Below are 27484 nucleotides of genomic sequence, written 5' to 3'. Positions count from 1 at the left end.
GTCTTTACATCTGATGGATGATTACAGGAAACAAGAATCAAGACTTTTTACGTTGTCATATACTCACAATTTTGATTTCAGGATGATTAAATAGATTGTTTTTTATTAAGTTTAATTGAGCAATCACGACAAACCTAATCGACTGATTTTATCAGTTATACACATTTTAGCTACTGAAAACAGATATCAGTGACAAAAATCTCATACCAGTTGAGCCCTATTTGAAGCTGAGAAGACTAAGAAGAGCTGTTTTCCTCCCCCTCATTTCCCCGAACTCCCCCTGTCCAATTAAATAACCGCTGTGTTTGTGTCTGTGTGCGTCTGGGAGCAAAACATCTATGGCAGAGAGTGTCTACAGCCCATGTGTCAAACACAAGCCCTGTGGACCAAGTCAGGCCCATGACAGTCCGATTCAGCCCGCAAAATTATTTTTATTTTCTATTCTTATTAGCTGGTTTCATCCTGAGATCCACTACAGTCCCCAGCATGCACTGCAGGAGTGTGTTCCGACCTCCTTCCCCCAACAATTATGCCGTTAATGTTACAGATAATGGAAGGGTAGCTGTGGTGTAGACTGGCAGGCCCGTCGGTGGCTCAGGTTTAAGTACGTTGGAAGAAACGGGAAAAACAGTAGGAAGGCCTGTTGATACAATGAATTCTTGTTTCTCTGGGCCAGTGGCTACACAAAAAAAAAAAAAAGATGCCTGGTGTCCACTTCAAGCAAACAGGCAGTTTGTAGTCAGTATTCAGTGCCTACATTGCTGTAGCAGTTTTGGCATATTTTGAATAAACAATAGCCCGTTTGGGTCAAAATGTTAAGCAAAATTGAAATAAAAAAACACAGCTGGCCCAGGGATTTGATGAGATTTTTTAATATGGTCCTTTTAGTGGTTGAGTTCGACACCCCTGGTCTACAGCCTACAATGTAGCTGCTACTAATACAGCTGCTACTAATCTCCCCCTCCCCACTGTACACACCTGTAGTCCTTCACTTTGTCAACACACACACACACACAAAACACACAGCATACAGAGACAGAGAGAAAGAAAATGTACCTGATAAAATCGGTGCACGTGCTCCTTGACGAAGGAAGCGTTGAGAACACGCCCGTCTATCGTGTTTACAACTACCAACTCGCCCAGCTCAGGAGGACCGTTACGCAAACAGTCATGACTCTGAGATGCAGAGAGGCAGAGATTTTAGTATGTATTTCATATGTAAATATCTTTGTATTACATACACAACTAAACATACATAAGTAGTATAACTACATTTCCATGGCTACAGCTGCCAAACAATGCTGAGAGATTTATCCCTGAGCAGTTTTAACTAATTTGGTGCATTAATACAGAACTCAACTGATGTATGTGGCCACATGAGTGCATACTGATTAATTTATAGCAGCTCATCTAATCAGATTTTAGAACCACTTCATCAAAATTCCAATTAGGATTAAGAACAAAAAATACAAACACAGAAAGAAAAGTCATTCTACAGGCTTGTCTGCATGTCATCCTGAACCCACCAGTACATTCTCAGGGTAGATGTTGTCGCAGTACGAGCCATCGTCGAAGTTGACCTCGTAGAAGGTCTGCGAGGCGACTCCGATGATGGTGCAGCGATAAAACCAGCCGTCGCTGTTCCGGCCGATGGCCTCCTGTCCCAGAGAGAGGTCTCGTGGGCCCACCTTCACCTGCACCACAGAAAAGAGTCACAATATATTCTAACGTAACACTGACCTATACATACGCTGCCCACAAATGCATTCCTTCATGTCCACTGTAACAAGGTTGAACAAGCTTTACAGAACAATGGCAGAAAACAGACTAAAGCTAAAGAGAAACTGTCGCACCAAAGACAGAAACGCAGACTGCATTATTAAATCAAATTATGTTTATTTTGTATGAACAGTCACACTGCTGCAAAAGACTGGGCGGAGCTCTTGTGTGTGATAGAGGCAAGTTTGTTTCTGTTTTTAAGCTTGCCAGAAACTCCCTCAGCCAACGAAACGCATTTTTGTTTAACTGATTTTTTAGCTATTTTTGACTGAGCTACTTTTAGTCATTGGTTTACTTTTGACAAACACAAAAACAAGGACACGCTGTGTGACTGAGGTGAAGCACTGCTCTTATGAAGCATCAAAAGCTATTCGACTTGCTAATGGCGCCCCCTTGTGGAGGACGTCCGATCTTATTAACATGAAAAATTTACAAGCCAGTTCCGTGTGGTGTTTTGCATCTAGTAAAATATATTAAAAACCAGAAGACACCATAAAACGGTCACTGACTGAAGCTCAGATGTACCAACACATACGTAGCTAGTGGTTAGAAGCTAACAAAACTTAAAAAGCAAAAGGTAGGCAAGCAAGACATAATTTAGAGACCATCATGTGAAGAATATATTTTCACCAAATGTAAAAGCAGCGCAGTGTTTTTGTACGTTTATAAAACCTGTAATATCTAAAAATACAGTTTCTCCACTTATACTGGCAACATGTGAAAACAAAGCTAGTGAGTTACTGGCTAGCTGTTTTTTGGCCCCGGCCCACCACAAACATCACATTTCAGTCCTCCAAGACAAAAAAAAAAAAACGTTTGGGCACCCCAGCTATAAAAGAAGGCATTTGTGAACAGAACATGGAATGAGTTATTCCCGGGATCTGACCATATGTTAAATAAATGTAAATGTCCATTCAGTTTTCTTATAATTATAATATTAACACTGAGCCTTATTTGCCAGATAACATTTTATTTAATTTAATTTTTTTTCTTTAGATTTTATTTATCTATGTCTTAGCTATTGTTTTTACTTTTACTTTTGTACTTTCTTTTTATTTCTTTTATTAGTATTCTTTTTATTTATTTTGTTATTGTCAATTTATTGTCTTATATCTATTTCTTTTATTTATGTTTTTTATTTATTTTATCCTTATCTGCTCTGTTACTTAATAAGTTGTTATATTGTCATTTTAATCGTTTACCGATTTAACAGTTTATTGGTACCTTCTTATTATTAAATTCTACTTTTATGATTTTTATTATTTAATTATAGTATTTGATTTACTTTTTTTTACTGTACAACTTGTCAATCCATGATTCCTGTATAACTCGGCTACACTGTAAATGATGGTCTCCCTCAATGTATTCCGAGTTTAAATAAAGGTTGATTGATTGATTGATTGATTGATAACTTCACATGATAGTCTCTAATTCACTTGTTTGTGTACCTTTGCTTGTTCAGCTTTGTTGGCTTACAACTACTAGCTACATCTGTGTTGTGACATCTGTGCTGCGGTCAGTGACGGTGTCAGTATGGTGGTGTAATTTTTTTTTTTCATTGTGAAATAATACAAAGCCAGAATCCACATACCTTCGGAATGATCTGCCTGTGCTTGTGACACGTGACGGACACCACATACGGCCAATCAGCAGGCTTCATGACCACTCCGGCCAGGTGGGCACAGGTGACGTGGAAGGAGGTGGAGCAGTTCTCATACGAACACTGGATACACGCTCCGCAGATCTGCTTTGTGGTCTTGTGGCAGTAGATGCACTTCTGTAAAAAGCAGAGAGAAGCAAAGCATTTTAAACTGTATTCATTTGAAAACAACACAGTATTAGACTTCTGCAACCTCTCATCTACAAAAATGGCCCATTGACAAAACTGCAATTTTGAAGAGCCATTTTTTCCTGCATTCTGTGCTGTTCTGGCCTCGTTAATAACATCAAAGTGTTGAGGTTATTAATTTTATTTATTTATTCCTTCTTTTATTAATTTCTCTCACAAGGTTGCAACAGAAATCTTTTCTAAGAACAGAAAAAACGAGATGCAGCAGACAGAGATTCAGCTGGAAAAACAGGAAAGCATTCCTTTAACTTCAAAATGTAAATCCCTTCTGCAGAATCTCGCTAGAATAAACCGCCAGGTTTTGCTGAAACGCCGTACAGGCACTCAGACGGCAGTGCTGAGGCCACACCCACTTCAGCATGGCAATATAATCCCACTATGATCTCAATATGTTCTTCTCTGCATTTCCACAGAGAGCGATACCCACACCCCCCTGCTGACCTGGGTTTTATTGATAGATAATAAAACTTCTTTATGAAATTGTCAATACTTCATTTCAGCCTTCGCAGGCTGGCCACACAAATGTCCAGCAGACTCTCTAACACAGCACTGGTGCAGGAATATTTCACACCAGTCGCACACGGCGTGATTTAATATTCCATAGAGCAGAATCATGAGACTGGCTGAACGCTGAGGAGAAGGAACAGGAAGGGATTTACGGGCATCAATGGCTGTGTTTTTATTTATACATGCACCTGGGAGCCGTCTGTAGAGCTAATGAATAGTCCTAACATATTAACCTACTATGAGTTTAAGCCTTTGAAAACTAGAATTACTGCTATTCTAGATGGTACGGATCTGATACCAAGTGTCAGATTGGGGCAGATATCAGCAGAAAATGCTGGATTGGGTTTGGGAGGGGAAAAAAGATTGAATGTGAGCCAATCCTGTAACAAATCTGTCCTGAAACAGCACTCACTCAAACTGTGAGATGGGACGTTCGTCAGCTGTGACTATTAAAAACAGCTCATTCAAAGAAAACTGATATCCGTATTTGCTGCGAGATATCAGTATCAGTACAGGTGAAGAAAATGGAGTTTTGTGCGATTTGTAATTGATGGAATTGATATGATGTTTTGATATACATTTGATTTACATAAGTTATTTAATATAATTAAGGGAATGGACCAACATATCAGTCAGCCAATTATATCAGCTGGTACTGACAAATCTTGTTGATACAGAAAAAATACCACCGACAACGAACCAATCTTGAAGGGTTTTGGTGCAAAACGCATTGTAGACCACTTTTGAGAATTTTTCCTTTCTATTTTTTCAAGATAATAAAAGACATATCAATGCTATGATTCATAACCCATTTATTAGAGAAATTAAAGTTTTCCACTATTTGTCAGCTATTACTATTTTAAATAACTCATTATATTGAAGGAATGTACTGCTTTGTAATGTGTTCAGTGCTGTATTATATGTCATTATATTCAGTATTGTGCGCCTATGTTGTCAGTGTATACAGAACTGCCTATTTTTGTTTATCCCTACATGGTCATGTCTGTCACACCTGTCACTTGTCATGCATTGGCTGGGCCTAATCTTGGCTTCAGTCCAGCTATAAAACTGCACCAGTTCATTGTGTTACAGGCTGGCTAGGTGTCTGGGACCTGCGCGATATTCTCCAGACATACAACTAGCTCCCTGGTTTTGAAACGGGTTTGGGTTCTTCAGTATCCAAAATTCTTACAAAGTGATCAACAGTATGTTGGAATTAAACTCTTCAGTTACATGTTGTGGTCTTGCCAGGATTTCAATTTGCGATCTTTTAAAGATAAAAGTGTTTTCATAAAGAGAACTAATGAGAAATAAGAAAAATAAGTGGTTATTAACAGAAAACAAAACTGCAAATGTGACACATAACAACTGAAGCATATCTTTCTGTCATGCACTGTTGAAGTAAAACCTGTGCAGTATAAAATATAACTATAAAAAATATATATATAAAATGTTTAAAACATTTATTGAAAAAAAAGGAATGATCAGCTCCATAAAATCAAATCAGTCAGGCTCTAGTAATTAAGTAATTAATTACATAGTTATGTAATACATTTACATTCAGTATCTCATTCTGAGCCTGCATTTTTTCCCGTTAACCTTAATACGAAAATGATAAAAACATGGCAAAAATAAGAAGGATGCTTTTCACAACACAGGACTGCACACACAAAAATAACAAACTTAATCAGAATAAAGAATCTCCTCTACTCACAAACACAAATGGTACAGATCTAAAGTTTAGAATCGGAGCTGTTTCGATGAGCTATGAGTGAGAATTAAATACATCTATGGATAAGACATTTTCTACAACCAACAAGCAATAATTATTGAAGAACTAAAGTTTCTGACAGTCATACTGACATCCTCTCACACTTATTTAAAAAAAATAAATAAATAAAAAATAAAAAAAGGTTTGTTTAGCTAAAGTCATACTGAGCTCTAATAACCAACCACTGTGTCCAGTTCAGGGACATAAAAGTGGGAGTAAGAAGTCAAAAGTACACACAGCAGAAACCTACAAGCTAGAGATACAACAGTCTGAGTAGAGACTACAGGCACAATTTCCGGCTTTAAGATTTAACTCAAATGACTCAGCGCTGCCTGACGAGCTGAGCCGAGTCTATGGCCACTATTTAAAACTTTAATGCATTGAACAGAGAGTTAGTCACTAACAGGCAAAAGTGAACCTGCTGAATTTATGCTGAAGGTAATAAGCAAATGATTCAGAAAACCTGCTGGTTTCCCAGAAGCGTCACAGCAAAGTGAATCACTGTTCCAATTACAGTTATCATTATCATTATGCTGCAGTGGTTTTTGGAAACCCAGGCTGGCCTGTATATTCCCTGATTTGATTACTGTCTAATTGAAGGGCATCTGCAAGCAATACGGTACTAACGGGCTTCTATAAACGGTTTATATAATTACATCATATATTTTCAGCCACTTTGGGACTTTCTGAGGCACTTTTCTCCAGTTGGGTATATGAGTGTGGGTTCATGAGCACATACACTGTCCAAAAGTTTGTAGACACTGGCCCATCCTGTTTCTTCTGAAATGAAGGGTGATAATAGTGAGTTTGTCCCCCTTTGCTGCAGTAACAGCCTCTACCCTTCTGGGAAGGCTTAACACTAGATGTTGGAACACTGTTGTGAGGATTTGATTGGACATTAGTGAGGTCAGGTACTGATGTTGGATGGTCGATTCTGGATCACTCCAAGTCATCCCACAGGTATTGGATGGCGCTCCATCACCCCAGAGAATGCAGTTTCACTGCTCCACAGCCCAGTGCTGGAGGGTTTATACCTCTCAGCTGACGCTTGGCATTGAGCATGGTGACCTTAGGCCACGGGGTGGCAACATGCGGCTCTTTTACTGCTCTGTTGCAGCGCCACAGCAGAATTAGATTTGTAGGTAAAAATAAAATAATCCTCCTTTACAGTAAAATAAAGCTCTGCTGATCGCACAGTTTAACAATAAATGGTCTTAAATGCTGGAGTTAATGTAGAACTTCTTAACCCTGAAGATCAGCGCACAGACTGCTGGTCACCATAGCAACGAAGACGACAGTCTTGCCTAGCTAGTAGATAACGAAACAGCAAAGAGAAAGATTTAAAACGAACATCAATACTTTGGAGACAAGACTTATTTGCGTTTATATTCACTCAGCTGGTTTCCTGATACGTTTAATCTGCAACGAGAAACTGACAAACACTAAAAAGTTGTGAAGCTGAAGTCAGTTTCTCATTCGCCACCTTCTTGTACGAAGGTGAAACGGGAAAATTCGAACACGAAGCTGGCGAATGAGAAGCTGACTTCAGCGTCCTGAAAAGTCAAACATTGAGAGACATTTTACAAGAAACTGTTCTACTTTTGGAAATGTTTCCTGCCGGAGATGCGAGAAAAGCGGCTATAGCTGAGCTAAAGCTTAAAGCAGAGCAAAGTAAGTCTGTCTTTTTGTTCATATTATATTTTTAGCCTATAGTAGTACATTAGCACATACTGAGACATGAGCCAAGATGGTAAAATGTTACTTCAACAAAATGGACATAAAATGTTGTGGCTCCCAAGGTGGTTTGATTTTTGCTGAAAGGACAAAATGGCTTTTCTTAACATTTGGGTTGCCGACCGCTGCCTTTGGTTGATGTGCAGGTGGTCCATTCTATCAATCAGTGTTTTCTATGGAGATTTTGCAAGCTGTGTGTGCGCAAATGAACACCTGTGTCAGCACTAGGTCACCTTGAAGTAGCTGAATTTCACTCAAGTGGACACTTTTGGACATACAGTGTACATGCATGGCACATATGCAGATGTGCGTGTTCAGACGTGCAGCAGTGATGCAGAAATTGCCTCCTGTCTGAAGAACAGGTGCAGCCTATTTATCCCAGTGAGAATCACCACCTGATTATACAGCCATTCCACATCATTAAAAATGCACCTTCCTACCTCCACATACACTATCGCTCCTCAACTACAGGTCCACTGCTCATCCATCCATCCTTTTTCACTCGATTCCAGTACCTGAATTTAAAGTATCGGCTAATGCTCAGCACCAATCTAGGTAACACTTTATTTTGATTGGTCCTTTGTAGATGATTAATAAACTCTTGATAGATTATCAGTAACACATCAACAATATATCAGTGAAGTATCAATAGTGAAGCATTACATTACTTACGTTAAGCAGATGTGTTGTTAATATGTTAACTGGAAACACAGTTAGCTCGCAGTTTGCAGCTAAGCTGTTCAAGGTTTTGCAGCTAGAAAACGAGATACTATCGCCTGTTTTCCAACACATACCACTTTGTTGTTTCAGATGTAGCTCTGTTTTAAAAGTCACTGCCCCCAAACATTAGACAAAAACAATGGCTTGTGGGTGGTTCTGTCGCATGACAGTCAAACGGCCCTACATGTCAAAGTTAGCAGTTTTTGGCCAGCTTAAGCCACAAAAAGCACCAGATAACTCACAGCCTTTAACTCAGAAACAGATGTAGATCCTGCTAGTAACATTTATTATAAGCAGGACTGAAAAAATGATTAGGATGAATTTATTGCTAAAATAAAAAATATATATATTTGCATTATTTAAAACTATGGGTGTATTACACTCATGTTCAGTTTATCTACGATAATTTCCATTTTCATCAGTGCGAGTGCAAAGCCATAAAGCCTCTTAATATTGAGAGTTTTGATGCAAAAGGAACATGAGCTTTTGAAAACATACACTTTGTTTTTCTTATTTTAGGCTTGTACACAGTGTCAGTCTTTTGAGTTGCGTCAGCTGAAAAAGGATAACTTTGCCATTGTGACTACTCGATGGATCCGGTTCTCTCGCATTCAGCGTGTTTGAAAACATCAGGCCAAAGTGCTTTTGATGTGAAAGTGTGTGAAAACCTGAGTCTGCTGCTTTCATCTGTAAAAACAGACTCAGTATGAACAGTGAACTAAAATTAAATTAAAAATTCTGTCTCTAACAGCAAATGTTTACACTTTGTAATTCATGCATATAAAGAGAAAATTTAAAAAAACTAAATATATGTCAAATGATAATAAATGATTTCATGACTATATTGATAATTACTGATAAACTGATAGGTGGCCCCAGCCATAATTGTAAGTCTTTCTTATAATATATACACACTTACTAGACTCTTCCTGGTATCTGGGATGGCCATCACATCCACAGGTTCTCTCTCCACGGCGTTAACGAATCGTGCCTCAGCCACAGCGATGGCGCAAATCACGTGCACCCACCTGCACACAGACACATCACAGTTAGCCTTTAGTTTCAGATGCCACGTACAGCAGCTTTAATGCAGAGTACAGGTTCAATCGCTGTGAACCTACTTGCATGGTATTTTACAGTATGCATGGCACAGCTGTAACACAGTGACTAGCTTTAACCTACAAATGTATAGCGTTTTCCACCTTTAACCCCAAATGTGGGCAAGTGACCAAGACATGACAAGTATCCGAAGCTTACTTCTTTAGATTTACACTGGCGTTACAAGGCTAATGTAGCTAACAAACGATGGAAGATTATACCCACCCAGTTAGATAAATCAGAACACCCTTTCCTCAAACTGCGTGGAGTTGTATAGTATCTCTAATAGACTTGCTTATCGCTGCTGTCAGAAGAAAACCTTGTATCTCCATTTTTGTTGTCGTTTTTCAGTTTTTGGTATATTTTGAAAATGCCTGTCGCTCTTTACATTGTGTGTAAATTTCATGAAGAATGGACTAAAAGAAACAGCCCAACATGACTTGAAAAAAAGTCTGGTTCCACTGACTTACATTAAAAGGAAAGTAGGTTTTTTCCTTCTCCTGTAAAGTTACCATTTTAAAAACAGGTTATCTTCTGACAATGGCGATAGGTTTCTGACACTGTATGATGCACTATTATCTATAAACATGGACATGAGCCTGTCACACAGCTAAAAACAGAAGTAGCCATCTCAAAGACTTTATGTACAAAGTATTTTATATGTACTTTTGTTTATTTTTTGCTTCAGACACCAGTGAATGACTAGTTTTGAGGTCAGAGGAAAGCTGCTTAAAGGGCCCATAGCCTACATTTTCAAAGTACTTTATTTTTTCCCCTCTGAGGTCCACTGAAAACATTGGTGAGGTTTATTTTACGACAACAGTCATAATTCATTTTTACATGACCGTTTTCAACCTTTTTTTTATCCCTTTGCAAACAGGCTGTTTCTGTAACTGTGCTCTGAGCTCTGTTCTGATTGGCTGTCCTATTTCGTGCCTCCTTAAAAAAGCAGTCCAGGCTGAAAGACCCCTTATAACTTCAGCATGACTAGCTGAGCGTAAGCTACTGCAGGCTGAATAAATGGAGGCACGTAAATGCAAAGGTTTTTGTGACATCAGAAAAACAGGAAATTCCAAATGAGCTGTTTTTGCAGCTTAGTTTCTACATACGGACTGTACAGACTGGGGAGAGTTCAGTTATGATTTGAAACTTTCACACTGTTTACAAACTACATCAAACTCTTTCCTTTTAATAAAGCAAGGGACATTTAAATGTATTATTATGGACCCTTTAAATCCAACTTTTCACAGGACTCTTGCTTTGATACAGCTGAAAAGGGACGAGTTACAGCACCTGTCGTCCGTCGTCATCTTCAGCGCACCTCCTCTGAGGTTACACAAACAGCAGGCCTGCAACACACAACCACACAATTAGCTAGTGTGTATTCTGAACACAGTGTTCTCAGACTGCACAGACTAGAGCAATATTACTCAATCATCTTATGAGCCAGTATCTCCGCATTAATTATCAGATGTTAGATCAGAGGATCAACATAAAACCTGTGTGGTGATTTGAATGCTGAAGGTACTGATGTGGTCAGTAGTGTAATGTGTCAGATATTGTGCAGTATTCATATTCGTATACTGAGTTCCATTATATGTGTGATGCACCACCCGTGTCTGCTCTACTTACCGCTGTCCAGGCCACTGCAGTACACCGAGAACACATCCAACCCTCCTGCTTAGTGTCTGGCTTGACGCCATAGCAACCTAGAGAGAGAGAGAGAGAGAGAGAGAGAGAGAGAGAGAGAGAGAGAGAGAGAGAGAGAGAGAGAGAGAGAGAGAGAGAGAGAGAGAGTGTCAGTCAAAGAGAGACTTTTTTTTTTTTACTGTAGTTTCAAAAAACAACAAGTCCACACCTGCAGGATATTTCTCAAAGCAGGATTTATATGATTAATTAATCAATAATTGATTAATAAAGCGGTCGGTCCTTTGAGATTAATAAAGTGGTCGTCGGTCAGCTGGGATCAACAAAGTGGTCAGTTGGTCAGTCAGTCGGGATTGATAAAGTGGTCGGTCGGCTGGGATTTAATAAAGCAGTCATTCAGTCGGGCGGAATTAATAAAGTATTAATAATTAATAAAGCGGTTGGGCGGAATTAATAAAGTGGTCGATCGATCGGGATTAATAAAACGGTCGATCGATTGGTCGGGTTAATAAAGCCGTTGGTCGGCTGGGATTAATTAAGCGGTCAGTTGGTCAGTCGGCCGGCTGGGATTAATTAAGCAGTCAGTTGGTCGGTCGGCCGTGATTAAGAAAGCAGTCGCACGGCTGGGATTAATAAAGCGGTCGGTCGGCTGAGACTAATAAAGCAGTCAGTTGGGATTAATAAAGCGGTCGGTCAGGATTATTAAAGCAGTCGGTTGGTCGGGATTAAAAAAAGGAGTCGTCGACTGGGATTAATAGAGCGGTCGGTCGACTGGGATTAATAAAGCGGTCGGTCGACTGGGATTAATAAAGCGGTCGGTCGGTCTGTTGATGCTTAAGTTCTTTCAACATACTTTTTATACAGCAACTTAACCAACTAATGTTAACACTGTTTTTTGTCCATCACAGTCCCTCAGCCTCAGTACTACACTTTATCAAACAATGGCTGTGTTTGGCCAAAAACCCTCTAGAACCTATCACCACTACAGCCACTCCCATCTGGATGTAAAGTTTCCTTCGTAGTCTCTTTGTAATCTCACATGGATTCAAAGTCCAATTGCTGCCAGAAAATAAAAGCTCAAAAAGCTTGCCATGGTTATGCCACTGTCCATCACCATGTGGTCTGAAACGCCCTCAAAGTCCTGATCAGGCCAAACTTTGCAATTTTAATTTAATATTTTAATGTTTGCAATTAGGTTGACAACCAATTAAACTTGACCTGCTTTATGAAACATCTCTCTGATCTCATTTTGACTTCTGTGACACAGCATGTCCAGACGGGTGAGGCAGAACGTGCTCTCACACAATTACTTATAATCAAGTTCAAATACACAAAAATGACAAAATCCTCATGGTTAATTTAACACTAGGGCTGCAACTAACTATTATCATCAATGACACTCAAGATTAATCGATTACCAAAATAGTTGCCGATTAATTTAATAGTCAATGACTAATCAATTAATCGCTGCAGCTCTATTTAACACAATGCCAATACATCTTTGCTGTTGAAATATATACATTGTCATGTAAAGAGACTTTATTCCAAGTATCTTTGCACCATCTCTTTTGGTCAGGCTGTCATGAAATGTTTACAAAATGTAACTGCTGTGCTGCTATGATGTAGAAAAATGGCAAAAAAGGATATACAAGATTTCAATATGACACGATGTATAAACCATCCTCTAAACTAGTGACTGACGGACATGACTGCCCAGTCACTGACTAGGCTGCAGATAATGTGTTATCAGACTGGTTAAACATGCGGCGACAAAAATAAACATCATCCTCTCTTTTCTTCTTGTAGGTGAGAGCAGAGAGCATGAATACAGCAGGAGTGGAGAGAGTGATGTTATGACATTGTCCTTCGTCCTCAGAGTCTTATCACCGCTCACCCAGCACTACAGCCTCAGTAATGAGTGAGGGTGAACGTGTGTGTGTCTGGACCATATCATCCCCAAGAGTCCTGCGTGGAGGAGATACAGCACAGCCTCTGCTAGAGGACCATACACAAACACAGAGTCTATATCCACTCTCTGGATACTTTATTTGGTACACTTGCCTTGTGTCTACACTCAGTATCTATACAATCAGGTTCACCTATCACTTAGATGGACTTTGTAGTTCTACAGTAGTCCATAATTTGTAGTACATAATTTGTTAGGCCCCCTTCACCCCATACATCAGTGGTCAGGACTGGGGATGTCCCACTATTCTCCTAACTATTACTACTACTACTACTACTATTAATATTAGTAGTATAATAATTTTGTAGGTAGTTTGACCAGAGGAGGATGGGTCCCCCCTTGTGAGCCTTGGTTCCTCCCAAGGTTTCTTCCCCAGCTCTGAGGGAGTTTTTCCTTGCCACTGTTGCCCCTGGCTCGCTCACCTGGAGGATTTACATTTCATGTTAAAACTTTGTCCTTAATGGATTTCTGTGAAGCTGCTTTGTGACAACATCAGTTGTAAAAAGCGCTATACAAATAAATTTGACTTGACTTGAATTTTGACTATTCAAACACTGAAATCTCTATACGGCTATTTGTTCCATCATGGAAAAATGGACAAAGCTGACAGACCCACTCAGTAAAACGCTGATATTACATTCTGACAGGACTGTAAAACGTTAAAGTTTAGTTTATATTCATGAGTAATTATGATGTTCCGGTCCTAAAATCTGGTTGGCTGAGCCACGTTTGAAGCCGTTGTAAAATCCATGATATACACACACCTATGACCGCCTAACAGCAACTGAACTCTATCACTGCAGCACAGCACGAAAAAAATACCCTTGTGGTGTAAATGGAATAATCTTTGACTCCAATGCTGCTCGCATGGAGCACTGAGGATATTGATGAAGTAAGAACCAGTTTTTTGTTTAAACTGAGGGGCTGAAAACAGCCTAAAAACAGGCTAAAAGAGCCAACAGTCTGAACAACTCCATCATTAATATCACAGGCTTGAATTAAAGTACTCACGGTATGATTAACTGTAAAACTGCAGTATAAAAGTCTAAAAAATGTCAGTTGAATGACTTACATGCTACAAATGTTCATGTAAATGTCGTGTCAAACCCAGGCTGAGATTCAGCCCCAGCGTGAGAAGAGGGCACCGCTGGATTGGTGCTCAATAAGACTTGCGGTGGTAATTTGGTGACCAAAAAGTATTTATAAAGAGAAGTTTATGCATTAAACAGTGCTGTGTTATCATATGTTCATTGTTCATAACAAAAAAGTTAAAAAGTTCATGAAATGAACGCAATATACAGCGATGGGGAACTACATTTCTTGGCGGAACACTTGTTTGTGTCATTTATTAATAATAATAACAAACTGTTTTCTGAAACATTGTGTATTTTATCACATTTAATGTTGGCCGCCATTTTATAAAAGCAATAAGCCACCTGAGGCCATGCGTTACATCTTTCCCGTGATAAAACTGCAGTAACACAATGCCAGAGACAGTGCGGCTTTTATCGCTAAACTTGCTGATGTTCAGTCCAGACTTAGTTTAAATATATTTCTCTGACAAACTCACATGGTGGCACATCATGTACTGATATCGCTGACGTTACTGCTCCAACACGAAAACCTACCAGTTTCCCTCAGCTGAATATTAAAAGCATGTTTTTATTCCTTTCCATGATGCTAAATTGTGAAACTCCAGTGCTGTCACAAAAAACGAAAGCCTGGAAGGTATACATCTGTTGCGTCCTGAAAATCACTCAGAATGTAGGCTGCATTTCTAGGCTGTATATGAAGGACACTTCACTTTAGAACAGCCTTCTATGACGTAGCGGCCAAGAAATGCAGCCTAGACTTTGGAACGCAGCTTATATGACTTCCTTTCCAATACAATATTTCTTCTTTAAAAGCTACCAAGCCTTAAACTTAGTTATGTTTAATTGAAGCGCTTTGCTTAAGATGAGTATCTGACAATAAGCTATCACGTTACAGACTGCAGTCCATCTCTCTGCATCATTTGTTAGCCCCACTTTACCCTGTTCATTAATGTTCAGGATGAAAAAAATACTACACTAGCACTAAAGCTACACTAACAGTGTGAACTTTCGCAAGGATACAAAATAAAAAGAATGTAACGCATTCTGAATGTAGGTATTTTGACACAAATTGAGTTGTGTGCTATAGTTTCTCAATAGGTTGAATGGATTTTTGCCAGCTTGCCCAATCCAGCAACAATCACTGTGTGTGTGTGTGTATGTGTATATATATATATATATATATATATATACACATATACACACACACACATACATATACACACACATATATATATAAAATAAACTATATGAAAAATATATACACAATTACAAATATATCTATGATAACACAATACTATAAACCAAATATATGCACGTATATGTGTGTGTGTTTATAGTATTATGTGCACGTATATCTGCACTTCTGGTTGATGCTAACTGCATTTCGTTGCCTTGTACTGAGCAACCACTAGATAGATAGGCAGAACAGACAGACAGATCCATCCATCCATCCATCCATCCATCCATCCATCCATCCATCCATCCATCCATCCATCCATCCATCCATCCATCCATCCATCCATCCATCCATCCATCCATCCATCCATCCATCCATCCATCCATCCATCCATCCATCCGTGGGCAGAGCAAAGACATTAATTTCCCAAGACTTGCCAAAAAAACTCAGGTGTTACATGTGTGTTATTTGAGACGTGCGAGCTTTCTTCACCTTCTGTGCAAAAACAAGCTCTAAACACTTAAAGATAAAACAATGTTGCCCCCCGACGCAAACACGCTTTAACAAGCTGTCTGTAAACTGATCTTGTGACTGTTTTTGATCCTTCAGAAGTGAGTAAACTGAGAAATAACAGAGTTCAGGAAAGAAGCTTTGGTTTATTTTCCTCTCCAACACACCCAATCCAGGTCGGCCACATTGAAACAACTGGAGGAGAATTTAAACAGAAATCCTTTAAATCTCCTCAGGGGGACGAACAAGCCCAGAAGCCATTCACTTTACCAACATCTCTCTCTCTCTCTCTCTCTCTATTTTGCTTTAAAGATACGATAAACTTGTATTTTTATTGTCAAAGCACTGTATAAGTCAACATATACACACACATATAACGAGAGTGTGGCCAAGACAGAAAGAGAAGACTGAATGAAAGAGACACAGAGAAAGGGGAAACATAGAGAAGTGTGAGCGGTTGGGTGAGCGGGCGAGTGAGCAGACATTATAAAGGAGGAGACGGTCACTGGTTGAAATATGAATGGAAAAGCCCGAAACGCCCAACATGGCGTCTGTTTATGGAGAAAGCTCCACCTTTCAAGAAAAAGAGCCAATCAGCTTGCTGGTTACACTGTGAGCGGGGAAAGCTCCCCCTCAGTAGCGGAGATCTGTGCCAGCTAGGTGGACTGGACACATTTTTACACATTACTGAGACAAACGCTACAAACTGTTCTTGGGGTTTGTGTCAGATTTTATCAGTGATTTCAAATGTTTTTTTACGGTAATCGGAGCTTCAGTTTCGAGTATTTTTGTCTGTCCACATTCAAAGAGAGAGCAGCTGGTCATGTATGGCTGGAAATAACTGCCTGGCGGTGTTGCAAAAATGGACGTCGAGTGAACAGACTTTAGAAAGGGTGAGAGAGAGAGAGAAAGCGAGAAAGAATATGAGAGCAAAAAAGAGAGAGAGAGAAAGAAAAAGAAAAAGACAAAAAATATATAAACAAGGAGTACAGGTGAGAGAGCAAGAGAGAGAGACAAAGAGAGAACAAGGGAGAACAAAATGTATGAGACAGACAGAAGGGTAATAAAAATGAGAGAGCAGAGAAACAAAGATACAGAGATATAGTGTGAATGCGCAAGTGAAAGAGAGAGAGAGAAAGAGAGAGAGACAGAGAGAGAGAGAGAGAGAGAGAGAGAGAGAGAGAGAGAGAGAGAGAGAGAGAGAGAGAGTGAATGAGAGAAAAAATGAAAGAGAGACAGATACAGAAACAAAGAAAGAGAGCACAGAGAACAAGGAAAAAGAAAATGCATGAGAGAAACAGTAGGACAGACAGACAGAGTTTGAGAGAGAGAGAAAGAAAGAAAGAGAGGGAGACAGAGAGAAAGAAAGAGAGACAGAGAGCAGGAGAAAGCGAAAGAGCACAAGAAAGTGAGAAAGAGGAAGAGAGAGATCGAGAGAGATCGATCGAGAGAGAGAGAGAAAGAGAGACAGAGAGCAGGAGAAAGCGAGAAATAGAGCAAGAAAGAAAGTGGGAGAGAGACAGAGACAGAGAGAGAGAGAGAGAGAGAGAGAGAGAGAGAGAGAGAGAGAGAGAGAGAGAGAGAGAGCGAGCTGTAGTTCACTAAGCCTGTAGAGATGCTAATGTAACTGCAGTGGTGAGCGGCGACTGCAGGAAGGTGCCGCTGATGAAACGTGAAACGATCCTTCGGTAGAAAAACAAAACTCGTCCGTAGTTTGACTGGGTCTCACTTTTTTGTACAAACTCTTCAGTATTCACGTCTAAACAGTCACATCAATTACGGCTCCAGCAGGAAGTCGCACGGCTCTACAAGTTTGTTTTCCTCCAAGTTTGGACTGGATGCAGTCTCTCCGTACACAACAGCAGTTAGAGCTGCAGAGAGCAATCATACTGCAGCATCACCTCACTGAGCAGTCCACACACACACACAACCGCGCGCGCACACACACACACACACACACACACACACCCTAATTGGCTACGCGGCTTACTCTCGGCCGGAGGAGAAGCACAAACTAAACAAACTATTTTTCTTCCTGTTTTCCCCCCACTGCCCCCTCCCTCAAATCTGTGCAGAACCAGAATGTTTTTCAAAGTAAATACAGACTTTCAGGTTCAGCCTGAGTGGCAGTAAATTGGCTGGAATCGTTTGATTGACACTGCGGTCCTGGGAAAAGGACTGCTGTCTGGCCAGCAAGGAAAGACGAGCGGGAAACGATGATTAATACAAAGCGTGGGAAGAGGAGCAGGCTCGGGTGGAGAAACGTTCTGCAGAGAACATGACGGGGTAGAGTGAGGAACCGTACTGCATTAATGAGCACCAGCTTAGTACCAACACTCACTGGCCAGTTTATCAGGTACACAAACATACGCTCACCTTTTTTCCTCCTACTGTTTGTAACTTGTCAGTGACTTTATTTGCAGCATATTATTATTATTATTATAATATTCATTTATCCTCTATAAACTACACCTTTTAACTAAAAAAAGTGGTATATTAATAAATATTTATTATTATTATGTAAATATATCAGTGACACTATTTTGAACTGTCCTTTTAGATGAAACACTCAACAGACTTTCAGTAACGTCAAAAACATACGAGGGTTAGGATTAGGTTTTGGGCTGAGGGTTGAGGGTTAGGATTAGGTTTTGGGTTGAGGTCAGGGTTAGGATTAGGGCCAGGGTGAGGGTTAGGATTAGGAAGGGTTTATTAATCAACTACAAAGCACCACTCCAAATAAAGCGACCAATAGACCAATAAAGTTACCAATATATATATATATAGAAATACATGACAAACAGACTCCTCCAGTGTGATAATATGGAACGGTGGCTTTAAAGCCAGTCCTCAGGGGCTGCCAGACGGCCCACATTTTTCTTGTTGTGATATCCACTGCCATAGAAGAAACACTCTCACTACACAGTTCTTTAAAGAACCATGAAGAATATTTCAAAGTTCAAAATAACCTCCACATAATGGAATGGTTCTACACCAAGCTTTTCTTCTACAACAGTATAGCCGAGCTAAGAACCTTATATTTTAAGAGTGTAGGTGCACTCTATGCATTTACAGTAACAGATTACTAGGCTGAGAGTGGTCCACAACCAGCTATGCGGTCAGAAAAAGACCACTGACGAAAAGCCAGAGGATGGACAACAAATGGGCTACAGTCTCTAACTGTACACCAGAAAGGTGGAGCTACAAGAGAAGGGTTTCTGAAACAGTAGCCTGTGTTTAAAAACCTCAGCAACAATGCTGTGCCTGACAAACTCGTACCGGCACACTACACCATCATGCCACTACCAAGTCAGTGTCAGTACTCAGCTCAGAATGGACCTCCACCCAAATAATATCTGGACTGTGGTGGTCCTAAAGTACACTGCAGTAACTGTATGGTGCAATTCCAGAACTGCTGGCTAGATGCTGTACTCACTGGCATGGACCTGCAGGTTGCAGCTGGTGCAGGCCAGCAGCACGCTGGTGCCGTCCTCTCCGATGCGGGCGCTGGAGGGCAGCGGCTCGGTGTTCTCCGCTCCAGCGCTAAAGCACATCTCAGGAACCAGTGGCCGGGTCCGAGTTCCACACAGAGACACTGTGCCAGCTGGGGGGTCCTTATGAGGCTGGACACATTCACACAATTACATAAACACACAGATAAACTTGCACCCTGTTCCAGATTTTTGTCCTAAATAGTTATTTCTGGGGCGCAAAATATAGCAAATCATTTAGAAGTTAGAAGTCTAATACAGTTTTGTATTTAACATCACACACTTAACATCAATAAGGCTCTCACGTTCAGATTTGTTTTCTCCTTACTGTTTCATTGCACTTGCTAAGTGATGTGCACAGAGTGAGCATTTTATGCTGTTTTTAAGTGAATTTTTTCAGGTGAGTAATTGCTGTTTACAAGCAATTTAATGGTAGAAATGCACTTTTGAGGTATCAGGAAATTTACACAGTTTGGAAGTCGCTTTACTGTTAAATACCAGAAAATGTGACTAATGTGACTAAAGCTACTACTACATTTAGCTACACAATTTACCTCTATTTTGCTTAATTAAGTACTGTTTACTCACTTTATCACTTGTGTGATGATTTAGGCATGCAGTTTACAGTGTACTAACCAGTGGGCTATAAGCTTTCATTACTTAGTAGCTACATTAACCTTGTAGCTCCATTGCTAAAATTAAAGAAGGAAACTTGAGACACCAAACATTTCTTGGCTGGTCTCTATTTTTGGGGCAATGGGGGAAATTATGTTAATTTTTTTCCAAAATATTAGGCCCAATCCCATTTCACACCTCACCCCTCACCCCTATCACTTAGCCCTCCATTTTGCGTGTCTAAAGGTAGGGTGTCCCAATTTTTGTTGAGATAGAGAGGTAGGGTGAAGTGTTAGGGCTACATGGTCCTGCATATGTTTTTCAGAGGCAAACTCCAAACAGAGTGTTATGAGAAAAAAAAAGAAAAACTGGCAAGATGCCTGAACAAGCGACCAAAGAAACCCATAAATGTGAGAATTTTCTCTGTAAAAAATTACAACAATCATTGTATTATCTTAGTTTAACGTCAATTCACTGTATTATGGTCCTTTTCTTCATAATAAGCATAGAAAATCGCTAATAGTATGCTAATGTCTCAGCACCTAGCAAGCTAAATTCCCGTTCCACCTTAAATAGTCCAGCAGTTCTGACACCTGAAGTGCCTGAATGTAACTGCTGCTCCATTTTAAGGTGGAACAGGAAAATTCGAACATAAAGCTGGCAAATATCTGACTTCAGCTTCATATCACTGAAGAATTAGGGGTGGGTGATAATAAGTAATTGTCCCCTTTTTGAAGGCATATGATTCCTTAAATGTAACTAAAGCCCAGCAGTGAGGAGCTGAACTTTACCCTCCTCTGCTGTCACTGCAGACTGGCAGGGTCGCCTACAGAGCAGCGCTAGTAGCTGTTAATGAAATAATGCTCTTTTTATTTGAGGGTCCCATTTCAGAGGGAAGATTTCAACCACTACCCCTTGTAACTCAGTTCCAAGGGGCAAGGTGACACTCGAAAACAAGGTGTAGGTGTAAAAATAAAAAATGGGATTTGGCCTAAACAGTCTAAAAAGTCTCAACCAGGAGATTCTCGATTGAGAATATAATGAAAAGGAACAAAAGCGTGTGTAACGGAGGGTTTAATATCTGATCAAACAGCATAAAACTGAGACCAGCTCCACACATATGAGGCTCTCGGGTCAATACCTGCGAGTATGGACAGAACAGCATGCAGACGGCGCAGTGAGGCTCGATGGTCGCCAAGGCAGCATTGAACTGCTTCTCTGCCAAGAAGTTGGGCGAGCGATTCTGCCACAGAAGTCCCTCCTCTGGCTTCTTTGCTTCCTGCTCCACACCGCCCCCGACTGGCAGCCCTGAGTACAGTTCTACAAGGAAACAAAAACACAATCAGGAGTTTTTTCACTGCATCCTTTGTTCATATTATAAGCTCTACATCTCAATTCTGACGTTTTGCTGATCTTTCTGCCTCGATGGTTCACTTTCACATGAGTATCAGACTCGTATCAGTCACTAGTGTGAAAACATCAATGCCCTGAAAGGACCCACATGAGCACATTTTATCAGCAAGTTAAAGCTAAACCTGACTTGCTACTGACACTACATGATGACCACAGTGAATGCATGCTGAATCCAGATCTGACTGCTGTCTTAACAATCACATGACCACAAAAGACAGATATCCAATCTAGAGGCTTACATGAATGTGTCTCGAACCTGATTTGAAAAGATCAGCGTTCATCTCACACTGGGAGACTCAACAACAACATATTTGTATACTGCTTTTTACAACTAGTGTTGCATCAAAGCAGCTTTACAGAAAAGCGGTTTAGGAAGAATCAAAAGAATAAAAAAGAAAATAAGAGAAAATAAAAAAGGAGACCAGGTGTAGATGTAAGGAACGGAATATGGGTCCAAGCCCCAATGAGCAAGCCAGAGGCGACAGTGGCAAGGAAAAACTCCCTCAGAGTAAGAGGAAGAAACCTCGAGAGGAACCCAGGCTCAGGGGAGGAATTCATCCTCCTCTGGTCGACCCCGGATGAAGAGAGAGTGACACACTAATGAGATTATCAATATCTCAGATCACATTTAGGCAACAAAATTGCATCGGTGCCACTTCACTCACTCTACTTTCACTGATTCAATGTGTCTCTCACAAGCAAACTTGGCCCAAACTGAACAGCACTTCTGAGTTTTTTTTTTTTAAACCTCTTAAACTCCTTGAGACCACTGATGATTCCAAAACGCACTTCGTCATATTCTTCCTAACTTTCATATTTCATAAGCTACATTCAAAAGCTGGGTGTCATATGAGAGCTGTAACTGTCTTCTTTCCAGTCAAATAGATGGGTGATGTAATTTTAAACCCTTATAATAAAAGTAGCTGAACTCACAATTTTTTTTTTGTCTACTGACATTCGACCCATTTTTCCACAAATCTGGGCTATAAACTATAAACAGATGGTGATCTTCAGTGATCTGATCTGTAAAAATTATTTTTATAAAATGATACAAAGAGCGTCTAAGATTTCTGGCTTTCAGCAGTAAATTATAAGCATATAGCAATATGTGTATGATCATAAAACACATCTTCTGTTAATTTGAGGGGAGCTTTTACAAAAATAAATAAATAAATAAATAAATAGATAAAAATGTACATTTATTTCATGCAGTTACTGAATAATTTGCCTCACAATTTGGTCCTGTAAATTCAGATGGAAAAACCAAAATATACTCTGGAGAAAAAAAAACTTTATTCTGATAAATGCAGAATGGTAAATGACTTTTCAGTTCTTTTACACAGAAATGTATTGAAAATGATTATCCCGGGTAAATGATAGTATGACGGACATTAGGTGTAAAAACCGCTGCATACTCCTTTACGGTTCCCGTATCCAGGCTGTGGAAGGTTACTGCTTAAACAAGCACACCTAAAACACCTTATCTTTCTTCCCTCATCATATTCCTCACTATCCCCTCTTCATTTCTGTCTCGCGCTCTCTCTCACAGAGAAGCTGCAGATGTCCTCCTGCTGAAGGCTCAAAGTGACTTTGAAAGCAGGTAATTGGGAGTCATGATCCCCAGATCAATACGTGTCAGTTGCAGCAGAGAGAAAAAAAAAAACAGAAAGACAGAAGGGTGAGAAGACACAGAGTAAGTAAGAGAGACAGAGAATGGGGGGGAGGGGGAGAGGGAGGGAGAGAGGGAGAGACAGAGAGAGAGAGAGACAGAGAGAGAGAGAGAGAGAGAGAGAGAGAGAGATGCATTCAGAGCTTGAAAACCATCCACATACCCAGCTTTCTATAAGTGTAGCTATACACATATTTTTATGTTTGTTTTCCGGTTCTGAGGTCAAGATTCAATTCAGTTTTTGTTATTTTAAGTACTAAATGTCTTCACTCTACCAAGCTCTGATTATTGCTCCGAATAGAGCTTTGTCAGCACCTGTCGTGGAGCCTTCTAACAAATCAACCACAAATTACAAGCTCCAGAATTTAGAGAGTTATTAGATGAGAAGCTTACAAATACCTTAATACCTAAAACAAATTGTTTTATTATAGTTTTGAGAAGGTTTTGGCCTAAAATATACTTTTTTTAATCCACTCATGGCAGAGGGGCACATGCAGGACACTGTAAGACAAAACAGTCCCCAAAGAGAAGTATTTTTTCCAGATTTCTCACTATCATCATCAATACTGCATATAAAAACTCATTAAAGGTGTGTAGGCTCACTGGTGGTTCTGCACAGTACATAAATCCTCTGCACTGTAGACATCGCGACTCTGAGTTCCTGCCACCACCACTGTAAAGAAAACTGAGTTGGTAAATTTCTCATCATATCACAACACTCTCAATGAGTGTTCACATCCCAATGATGGAATTACGCGGAAATTCGGTGGAATTGCCCTTTAAAGGCATCTTGTGATGATAAAATGAATGTTGGACTCACCCTCATCGCTGGATGCCTCCTGTTTGACGATGAAGAGCGGGGTGCGCGTGGGCGGTTTGCTAAACGGATGCCTGCGACTCTTTTTCACCTCCACCTTCATCTTCATCTTCGGGAATGAGTTAGTCTGCAGGTACGAGATCAAAAAGGACCCAGTCAGACCCGCTGCAACCCAAACAGTCCATAAGAATCCAGATTTATACCAAGATTTATCAAAAAGACTCAGATATTCACATAAATCAAGTCTTTAGCCATAAAGTGTTTATTTTTCCTCATAGGGGGTATCATATATAATTTGAAATCTGAACATGAAAGATTGCTATGAAATGCATTTTAATGTGTATAAATGTGTTGCAAAGCCACTGAAAACCCACTGTATGATTTTCAACAGAAACACCATACGCTTTTCAGCTGCAGGCTGAAAAAAAAACCCAAAAAAACAAAAAGTTGATGAACGTTTTAGAAACAAAGGACCTCGTTCACCAACTGTTCTTAAGAAGAAATTTCTTCTTTCTTCACAGTTTTCACGAAGATTCTGACATTCAGTAATGTTCTCTTATCTGGGATTTGTTCTTAGGTAAGAACAGAATCTATACTCTCCAGAGCACAAAGGTGAGAACGGTTCTGAGCTTTAAGAACACGTCATGAATCTGACGAGGATGTTTTCTCAGGACTTTTCTCAAGAACAGATTCAAGAACAAACTTTGCAAGATATTGGTGAATGAGGCCCAAGGTGAGCTCACCTGTAGGCCTGGATCTGAGACCGCGTTTCCGTTATTCTGTCCCTCGACCGCCCTGGACGCAGCAAACTGCTCGAAGGCTTGCTGGAAAGTCACCTGCTCAGGTGGCAGCGGCTTCTTCTTCTTTTTCTTCTTCTTTTCTTCCTTCTCTCCATCCTTCTCTCCATCCTTTTCTTCTTCTTTCTTTACATCCACCTGGCTAAGCTGCTGGGCATCAGCTGACAACAACATGAGGAAAAAAAAGTGTCAACAATAACACACAAAACATAAAGCAGGGCAGGGTTACAGCAGAATTCATCGTTTTCCACATTCATGGATCAAATTTATGACTAAATTTTGCTTCCATGTTAACAGATCATACAGTGTGTCATACTAGTCTACTAGAGTTTACTTGAAAGAATCCATATCCTGCATAACTTTTCTTGAATTTAATTTTCCACCCCAGGTCCACTTACAGCGTTTTTGCAGGTTAATGTACAAAAAATCTGTTGTAATGCATTTTTAAATGACCATTTTCCAACCTCTCTTTATCCTGTAGAATTAAACAGGCTGTTTTTATACTGTTTCTTTCAAATATGTAAATGAGTTCTGCTCTGATTGGGCGCCCTATATTGTGCCTCATTCATCCAGGCTGAAACACTCCTTGCAATATCAGCATGAAAAGGCAGAACTAAACTGCTGAAGGCTGAACAGGGACAAATGTAAAAGTGTTTGTTTTTATCACATTACAAAAATGTTGAATTCCAACCAGGCTGTTTTTACTGCTTAGTTTCCATATCAGGACTGTATGGAGTGGGGAGTTGAAACACCGAGTACGTTTACATGCACTTAATAATCCGATAACTGCAGTAAATCAGATTTTGTCAGTAATCGGATCAACGCGTTTACATGCACTTGAGTAGTCAGATAATGGGGAAACTCCAGATCTACGTGAGTCAGACAGTAATCAGATTTCTGCTTTGCAACCAGCCAAAAAACTCACAGAAGACGACGTGACATAAAACTCGAACTTCATGCCGCAGCTTTTTTTAAAAAAAAAAACATCGACCCACTTCAACTGAAAATATGAACATACATCAAGCATGTAATCGGTTTCACTCCAAAAGTGTTTTGCTGCATCTGCTCGCTTATTTCCGGTACCGCCATCTGTTTTCGCACATGTGCAGACAGAGAAATCCGAAAGAAATCAGAGTAAGAGTTTAGATGCACTGAGAAATCTGATTACTGAGCTAAAATCCAGCTCTCTTTATCAGATTTCTGAATCTGATTTCTAGACCTTACTCTGCTCTAAGAAATCAGAGTGTGCTGTTTACATGACCATTTGAATAATCAGATAACTGCAGAAATCTGATTGTGATGGGATTATTGAGTGTATGTAAACACACTCACTGTTTACATACTACATCAAACTCATTCTAAACACTTTTGTTAAGTTCTTTTAAGACGATTTAGGCATGTAGTCTGCGAAATGGTGGGGCATAAGCTTCCATTACTTGTTAGACACATTACCAACAAAGCTCCAATGAAAGTAACAGCAAACGCTTGGCTGACTGAAATTTAACTTCTTGCTGAACTACTGTTTAATTTAGCTTCAGCAGATCTCCCGGGAGCACTGCAGGCCTACACAGTGATTCATCATCAGCGGCCTTATGTCTCACCCTCTCCTCGCAACGCTGCCTCCTGCTCCTCTCTCTCCAGAGCCTCCAGAGTCTTCATCGCCTCCCTGGCCATCTTCTCCTCCCTCTGCTGCCTCCTCTGCGCCTCCTTCTCCTCCACACGCCGCTGATAGTCAGCCACGTCCAGCTCGACGCCCTCCTCGGCCAGCACCTTCAGCTCCTCCAGCTTCAGCCTGCGCAGCTGCTTCACTTTCTGCTGAGCTCTGAGGGAACACACAAAAAAATAATAATTAATAAAACAGAAAGCACATCTGTATTATTCAACTATCCACTGAATACAGACACGGTGCTCATTCTAAACCAACTGACATACAGTTTAGCTTAAGAAATCAGCAGATATGAAGAATCCACTGATGTATTAGCACAAGTGGAAATCCCACCAATAATTTCAAGAAATGGAGAAATTGGATATACCATATAACAACTCACACATCTGAGAGTTCAGTGTTGTGAGAACTGTTTACAGTTTTGTAGTCGGTTATTTACAAGGCATGTAGACTTTGAGTTTTTGTTGTTTGAGCTGAACTGATCTGTTCACCGAAAACACTGACAATCTGGTTTAACTGACAACCAAAACAGGCAGCAAAGCAGAGTTTGACTATTGGAGTCGGTATAATTACAGACCATATAACACCACTTCAGCTGATATTATTGGTTATCTGAACTTTCTTCTTAAAGGGGCCATATCCCAATTTTTTCATGCAGCCTATGTGATTTTCTTACTTGAGTGTCACTTATGACATTTATGTAGTTTTATCTACCAAAAACAGCTGTAAATTATTTTTACATTATCATTTTCCAACCTCTTAGAATTAAACATGCTGTTTATGTTACTGTGCCTCAGAGAGTATATGTAAAAAATTCTGTTCTGATTGAGGCACAATACAGGGCAGCCAATCAAAGGCTACGTTCACTCAGTAGGTAAAAGTGGCCCAAATCTGATTTTCTCACCAAATCTGATTTTTTTTGTTTGGCTGTTCACTATATCTTTTAAAGGTGATCTGTATGTGACATCAGTCTGAACAGATCAGCTCCTAAACTGACCCACATGCGCAAAAGAACAACACTTCATGTTGCTTCACGCAGCTCATCCAGAGGTAAACAATTGAACTGCCAGCGAACGCCAGGATCAGCTTCATCTTCACCAGCGTCACAGGAGCCATCATGAAGCTTCACTGACTGACAGTTGGACTCATCACCCAGAATGTGTT

General features: G+C 40.0%; 1 protein-coding gene across 2 annotated transcripts in view; it reads right to left on the bottom strand.

Moving 5' to 3' along the window:
• Positions 1–27484, bottom strand: part of kdm4b (lysine (K)-specific demethylase 4B) — a 93197-nt gene that overhangs the window by 4595 nt on the left and 61118 nt on the right. For both annotated transcript variants that reach the window (XM_036586345.1, XM_036586344.1), the window contains exons 10-20: positions 26256–26476; positions 24601–24815; positions 23861–23984; positions 21100–21278; positions 19289–19475; positions 11091–11167; positions 10752–10807; positions 9280–9388; positions 3371–3556; positions 1527–1694; positions 1057–1176 (exon numbers count right to left, since the gene is read on the bottom strand). In XM_036586345.1, the coding sequence (XP_036442238.1) occupies positions 1057–1176; positions 1527–1694; positions 3371–3556; positions 9280–9388; positions 10752–10807; positions 11091–11167; positions 19289–19475; positions 21100–21278; positions 23861–23984; positions 24601–24815; positions 26256–26476 (1642 nt within the window). The remainder of the gene's footprint in view (positions 1–1056; positions 1177–1526; positions 1695–3370; positions 3557–9279; positions 9389–10751; positions 10808–11090; positions 11168–19288; positions 19476–21099; positions 21279–23860; positions 23985–24600; positions 24816–26255; positions 26477–27484) is intronic.

Source organism: Colossoma macropomum, unplaced genomic scaffold, assembly GCF_904425465.1.
Source record: "Colossoma macropomum unplaced genomic scaffold, Colossoma_macropomum, whole genome shotgun sequence".
In the NCBI taxonomy this organism is placed as follows: domain Eukaryota; kingdom Metazoa; phylum Chordata; class Actinopteri; order Characiformes; family Serrasalmidae; genus Colossoma; species Colossoma macropomum.
The sequence above is the reverse complement of the archived record's forward strand: the minus strand, read 5'-3'. Positions and strand labels throughout refer to the sequence as shown.